This window comes from Fistularia commersonii, chromosome 5 (assembly GCF_037954325.1).
Source record: "Fistularia commersonii isolate RoL2024-O1a breed Wild chromosome 5, RoL_Fcom_v1.0, whole genome shotgun sequence".
Classification (NCBI taxonomy): Eukaryota; Metazoa; Chordata; class Actinopteri; order Syngnathiformes; family Fistulariidae; genus Fistularia; species Fistularia commersonii.
The window spans coordinates 11,472,129-11,479,484 of NC_141288.1; the positions used below are offsets into that span (position 1 = coordinate 11,472,129).

Sequence of the window (7,356 nt, forward strand, 5' to 3'; positions counted from 1 at the left end):
TTTATCTGCTTGTAAAATGGTCGAATATGTAAACAAATATGACGAGTTTTTCTCGGTAAAGTTACTGGACCTTGTTTGAGGCGTCTTCGACGAGAACAGCGTAAGGTCATGGTTGGCCATTTCATTAAATTGAAACGTGACAGAAAGACGCCGATATAAACACTACGTATTTAGACAGTTCGTTGATACTTGTGCCCCCTTTCAAACATCTACCCGGCGTCAGGCTGCGGCCAACATGGACAAAAACACGTCCAGACTGCTTGTGAAGTTCGCCCAGGAAGGGCAACTGGAGTCTCTACAGAAACTAGTTACTTCTGGCGCCTCGGCGGCGGTGGAGGCCGTCCGCAGCGGACATTTCGGCCGGTCCGGGGACACGCTGCTGCACTTCGCCGCCAGACATGGTCACTTGGACGTGGTAGAGTATCTAGTCGAACGCGTTGCCATGGATGTGGAGGTTTATAACAACGACTACAAGAGGCCGCTGCACGAAGCGGCGTCCATGGGCCACCTGGCCTGCGTGGGCTTCCTGCTGAAGAAAGGTGCCACAGTGGACTGTTTGAAGAGGGCGGACTGGTAAAGATATGTTTTGACAAAATTAATCGCAATGTTTAACTCGACGTGCCACGGCTAGGTCTAAATTATCTTTTAGTGGCCTCGCGTGTAAGCACCCTTCGATAGCTCAGTTGGTAGAGCGGAGGACTGTAGAGGCTAAATGCTGAAATCCTTAGGTCGCTGGTTCGAATCCGGCTCGAAGGAGTGAGTTTTTTGATCATTTTGCCATCATAAAGAGCAATGAAACGAAATTAAGGACATCACAAACTCGATTATAAAAAAAATTAATCTTATGGTACGACACCATGCTGATACAAAGTTCATATATAGTGATACATGGCACTGACTTCACACACTTCTCCTTTCGGCTTTTCCCTTCAGGGGTCGCCATAGCGAATCAATATTCTCCATCTAACCCTATTCCCTGTAAAGGTTGCTTCTTTAAGATATCGAGAAAATATCGAAATGGTTTTCAGGGAGAACAATTTATAAATTATATTAAAGGATGGCCAATAAATAAATATATATTGTCTCTTGTATTCTGGATTTTATTTAGCAATATGAAAAAAGTGGTTGCATGGTCATTCTTTAAATTGCCTAAGCCATTGCTTAAAAGTTGGCTTGAAATTGATGAATTAATTATGATTGGTCTACATTCAAATAAAAATAGATAATAGATAATAAAAATAGATGATAGTTAAAATACTGATGTATGATTACAACATGTATTTTCATACAATTCCACCTTTTATTTATGATATTAAAACCATCTATCTCATTAATAAATGTTAAGCAACATGATTGCAAAAGGTGAATCTGTCCTTAAATGTCTGAGGATCAAACTTTGAGTCACAGAAGATATGTTTTTGTGTATCAAATGCATATCAGCTACAAGTGAAGATTTGTTTATTATGGTGGCACCTTCTCCCCATCAGGACCCCTCTGATGATGGCATGCACTCGAAGGAACCTGGCCATAATCCAGGAGCTGCTCGGACATTCCGCAGACCCTCTTCTGAAGAACAAGGATGGATGGAACTGCTTCCACATCGCGTGCCGGGAGGGTGACCCCTTGGTGGTACAACACCTGCTGCTGGCTGCGCCAGACATCTGGAAGACAGAGAGCAAAATACGAAGGACGCCACTTCACACGGCAGGCGAGTGATCCCATCTTATTCTCTGGCCCTGGGCTGGTCATCTAACTGAGGCCTCTCTGCTTGGTTCTCAGCAATGCATGGGTGGCTGGATGTGGTCAGGATCCTGCTGGACAAGTAAGTGGAGACACATTGCCAAAACAAGCCATCGTATTCCGTCAAATTTGTGGAAATCTCGTGTTGAACTCTCTGAAAATTGTCAGTTATTTTTACTGTCCAAAATGTGGAACTGCAAGTGTTGCTTCAGTCATTAGGCGCCAAACTGTCTTTTCCATTCTGATTTAAACTGAGACAGAAGAAGCTGTAAAACGCCTGATACATTTTGCTCACAGTCCACCAAATTACCTGTCATGTTTTTATTGATTTGGTTTGCATTTAGAAAGTCTAGAAGAGACACAAGATTTTTTTTAGCGTCATTCAAATTTCTGGGGGTTGATTTGCATGTGTTGACCAAAAATGTGAATCTGATGAGTTTTTCTGATTCTGCATGGTTGGTCATTGATGCCAAACATTTTCATTAAGTTATTGACAATCAAATCTTGTTCAAACTGTGCAAATATACTTTTAGTTACTCAATATGTAAAACCATTAATCAGATTCTATGACAATACAATGTCATAGGCATAATTAAGGCAGTTATTGTTTATTGCCACAATATAGACATTTGCCATGAATTGCTATGAAGAAATAGGTACCCATATAAAGACCATTAATTATGTTTGTATGAACTTAGTAAAATGTGACCCTGAGAAACTTAATCAAAACATATGAACTGGAAACAAACAAACAAAAATATAATCCTGTATACTCTTCCAGTGATAATAAATTGCAACAGGGATTTAAAACAGAAGCAAACATGACAAGAAACATCATATTTTTAACTTATTTCCCATTTGTACCCACTGCTCTATGTTTTCAAATTATTTTCCAATGTGATGGACTTCACTGCAGGTCCTTCCTAGGGTGGAGTTGGCTGGTAATCAGCATAACTAAATTGTCAGTCACACTTCCTTCATGCTGAAAACATGTCTTTAACTGGTATTAAATGTGGAACATGGTGCCATTCACCCCGCCAGTTTGACTTTCTTGCTGATTTGGAAGTATTGACTTTGACTTGTTAAGGGATAAAAAAAATCCTCTGTAATACTGAGATTCTTCCTTGCCCTCTGTCCAGATGTGACTACCCCCCTGACAGCAGAGACAGCTGTGGAATCACTCCCTTCACTGACGCTGTGAGGAATGGGCACATCTCCGTGTGTCAGCTCCTTCTCGAGAAGCACCGGGTAGGATCAGGAACTTTCATCCCAGGAGTGTTCCAGTACTGCAGCCAAGCCTTCAAATGACGAATGTTCTACTGACAGTCCTGTCCAGCAGCACCTGACATATTGGGGGTTCAGCCACTGCACCATGTTGCCATCACTGGCCAGGAGGAGGCACTGCGCTTCCTTGTGAGGGATCTGGGTGTGGATGTGAACCAGAGGGCTACAGGCCTCCAGTTGACTGCACTTCACTACGCTGCCAAGGTGAGGCATGCATCATACTAAATGCAATTATGTTTTGCATGAATAAGCACTGCTAAACAAGTGACTTAATGCTCGTAAAGTTTAAAAGTTTTAGGTAAAGTTCAGTAGATTTTCGCTCCTCTGAAGCATGATACTTGATATAATTAGGCCACTACGGCAGTGGGACATGATCCCTGTCTCTTGACCCAACCTGTAAAACCTGGATTTTGAGTTATCACTGCAGATGTGAAGACATAAATACAAATATTACACATTATATCTGCAAATCTTAATCAGATGAATGTTTCTGCTGCATCAAAGTGCATGTAAGTTTCTCTTTTGGAATGATAACAATGAGTAGCTCTCAAAATATTTCATAATTCTAGCTTCCCCTTTTTAAGATTCTTTCATATCCTCAACTCAGATTTATTCATTTGGCCATATATCTTATAAAAGAGACAGCATTGAAAGTGATAGAATAATTAAGGAATCATTATAATTATTTATTTATTATTATAATAATTAAGTCCCCACGGGGACTGTATTGATATCAGTAGTGGTACTAGTACTGACTGAATTGATTGTATTGAAATGAGTGACAGAAGTGAAAGTACTGATAGTAGTGATGCTATTTAGAATAGTACCAGTTGTAATAGCAGTGACAAGTTTGATGTTTGTGCACTTACAAAGTTAAAGTCAACTTTGCCGTCAATGCTGCCATATGTTTCACACATACAGAGGATTGATACTGCTTTATTTAAAATATCACAGACAAGTTATGATGAAAGTAAAGGTGTAGTAAAAATGAAAGTAAAAGTGTTTTCAAGTGCTTTGCAGTGACAGCAGTAAAAGAAACAAAAGTGCAGATAGTATTGTGCATGTGTGGGGGAGCACTCAGAGCCCAGAGTGTGTGTGTTTGTGTGTGTGTTTGTGTGTGTGAGGGGGGACTGAAAAGGTAGAGAGGGCAGAGCCTGGAGAGAGTTGAACTTCCTGACAGCTTGGTGGTGGATGAAGCTGTCTTCAGTCTGCCGGTCCTGGCCCACAGGCTCCGCAGTCACCTCCCTGATAATGGCAGACTGAAGAAGCTGTGAGATGGGTGGGAGGAATCACCTACAATATGGACAGCCTTGCAAGTGAGGCAGAGAGTGGCACCAACAATCATGTCAGCTACTCTCAATGGATGTTGGAGGGTCTTACCGCAGTACACAAGACAGGTGCCGTACCTCGCAGGATGGTGCCCCAGTAGAAGGTGCACATGATGAGATGAGAACAACTTTATTTATCCCAAAGGAAATTGTTGTGCCAGAGTTTCAAGTAAAAACATAACAGTAATAGATAATAGTAGAAAGGAGGAAGAATTAGAAATACAATGAAATATAAATTGTCTAAAAATTGTCTTAACTGTTAACTATAGAAGAAGTAAATAGAAAAATAGAAGTAGAGAATTTAGGAAAAAGAGACACTAAGGTGAGGAGAAACTCTGGCAGGCAGCCGCCCGAGACAGCGCTGGAAGTAGTAAGACTATACTATACTATAGACTAGACTATATATGTATAAGACTATAGATGGAGAGTGGGGCTTTGGCTCTTCTCATTTTGCAGAGGAAGTAGAGACTCTGATGCGCTTCCTTGGAAAGTGACACAGTGTTTATGCTTCACGAGAGTTCCTCTGACATGTGCATATCCAGAATAGAATAGAATATGCCTTTGTTCGCTCAAAGTGGGGAAATTTCTGGGAACTTGGCGCTGCTCACTCTCTCCACCAGAGCTGGTCCAGAGGGTCTGTGTGCTGGGTCTGCTCTCTCCTGAAATCCACAACAATATCCTTCGTCTTCTCCAGGTTCTCCGGAGAGGTTGTTGGTACTGCACTACACAGCAAGGCGGCTCACCTTGCTCTGTAATTTTTCTCGTCTCTGATGTTGATGAGACCACCCACAGTTGTGGGTGTATTGATCTTCCCGTCAGCGAGGCGTTGAGCCCCATCTGGCCCAGTTTGTGGGTGAGCTTCTGGGGGATGATCTGTACCGATGTACTTCTTATTTATTGTTCTTTTTTTTTCAGGAGGGCCACGTGTCCACACTACAAACTCTACTGGATTTGGGAGCAGATCTTCATGCGCGGGACCAAAAGGAAAGAACTGGTGAGACGCTCATCAGAGCATATGTTGTGTTTTGCATGTCGGAAACATTAGTGAACAGAAATTTTGGCTGAAAAAAAATATGTATTTTTTTCAACTTTTGTGTTAGGAGTATAATAAATGTCAGTGACTTAATTTGTAATTGTAATCAAATAGGTATTTTAATAATAATTGCAACTGTACAAATTGTGACTGTGGACCAAATAAAAAGCTGTTTAGATATAAAAAAATACCATGTTATCCACTTTGGTGGTTTTCAAAAAATCACATTAAATACGTCAAAAAATAATTACACATAATGAGTTTGAGGGCAGCATAGTGCCGCAGTGGTTAGCGCTTCGGCCTCACAGCATGAACGACCCTGGTTCAATTCTGACAAGAGGACTTTTCTGTGTGGAGTTTGTGTTTTTTACCTGTGTCTGTGTGGGTTTCCTCCAGGATCTCCAGTTTCCTCCCCCGGTCCAAAAACATGCAGCAGGTTAATTGGGAAAATTGCTCCGAATGAGTGATTGAGTGAATGGTTGTTTGTCTGTTAATGTGGCCCTGCAATTGACTTACGACCAGTCCAGGCTGTACCCCACTTCTTGCCCGATAACAGCTGGGATAGGCTTAAGCATCTCCTGCAACCCTGAGTGCAGGATAAGCAGCAGAAGATGGATGGATGGATAATTTGTTTGATTCTACTTTTCTATGTTATTTTTTCATGATTTCTAGGTGCTTTCTTGTTGACAGTGGATTCATCTTAGTTGATACCCAAGCAACAAAACCTGCTACAAAGACAGCCATTAGTCACTGTTTATTTTGCATTAATCCAATAAGGAGTGCCAACTGAAAATAGTGCATCTTGTGCTTGTGTCAGAACAAACATTTGAATCCAAGGAGTGCTTAGTAAATGCAAATGCCATAAAAAGTGAATTAAGTTTACATGCTGAATATTATATATTGTTCATGAAAAAACTTTAACATTAAAATAATGTTACTTTATATATATATATATATATATATATAAACAGCAACTTGTACCTGTACTAGACTGCCGTCAGTCATGCTTCACACCATTGTGAAGGTTGATGATATCAAGATGGATCCAAAAGAAATACTTTGTGGGTTTAAAGGTAAATAGATGTCAGCAAATTATAATATCGGTTTAAAAAAACTCCCATTTTTCAATCCTCCAGCACTCCACATTGCTTGCATCGGGCAGCATGCCAACGCAGTCAGGATGCTTCTGCAGCTCGGCCTCAAGGATAACGAAGACTCAAGCGGTACAACAGCAAGACAGCTGGCCAGAAAACCAGAAGTGACATGTCTGTTTGAATCACAGAAGAACTGTTAAGCACCCCTTTGATGTAGAAAAATGATCTAGGCTCCCGTTCATCCAATTTAATTGAAATAAACTAAAAGTATTTGGTTTAAAAACATCTGTTTTGTGTTATGTAATTAATTCCTCCTTGGGAATGTCACGACCATATTACTGTGAGTTGTTTCTGCCCGCAGGACGGTGTGTTTACACAGAAGGGAACGAGCAAAGCTGTTAAAACAGGAGGATTTGATGTACTAAGGCGGAGATACATGTGGTTGGTTGGGATTGGGTGTGACATGACGGTGGAAGCACCCTTGCTTTTGAGGGGAAGCTGTGATTTCAAAAGGGGGTAGCCATGACATCACAAAGGAAAAGCACACTGTGGGCGTGTGTGTGTGTGCGTGTGTGAGTGCGTTGGTATTTTTATTGAGATTCCCCCTATATATAACCAAAAACTTCTGTCACTGTCTTTTTATTTTTTAATACCTTTAATCGATGACTTTGAAAGCAGTGACGACTGAGGGAGGGTGGAGTTTAAACACTGCAATAACAGAAGAAAAAGAAAAATGACAATTGGACTTGAAGGAAAACTTGGATGGGAATGAAGACTGAGAGACTGAATTTGAAGAAAGTGGTAATGCAACTCTGGATGCTAACTGCTGGCAATCTACACACAAAACGGAGGCAACACAGTGACAAATACGAAAACA

At 41.0% G+C, this 7,356-nt stretch overlaps 1 protein-coding gene and 1 non-coding gene across 2 annotated transcripts; both read left to right on the plus strand.

Moving 5' to 3' along the window:
* The first annotated feature begins 97 nt into the window (after positions 1–97).
* ankrd16 (ankyrin repeat domain 16) lies at positions 98–6,762 on the plus strand. Its single transcript, XM_086146797.1, has 7 exons — positions 98–573; positions 1,488–1,708; positions 1,780–1,822; positions 2,880–2,988; positions 3,067–3,228; positions 5,268–5,346; positions 6,522–6,762. Exons 1-7 carry the CDS (start codon positions 236–238, stop codon positions 6,677–6,679), a joined length of 1,110 nt encoding a protein of 369 aa, XP_086002923.1. The 5' UTR covers positions 98–235; the 3' UTR covers positions 6,680–6,762.
* trnay-gua (transfer RNA tyrosine (anticodon GUA)) lies at positions 669–756 on the plus strand. Its single transcript is given in 2 exon segments — positions 669–705; positions 721–756. It is a non-coding gene; the product is annotated as a tRNA-Tyr (tRNA).
* Positions 6,763–7,356: the final 594 nt, after the last annotated feature.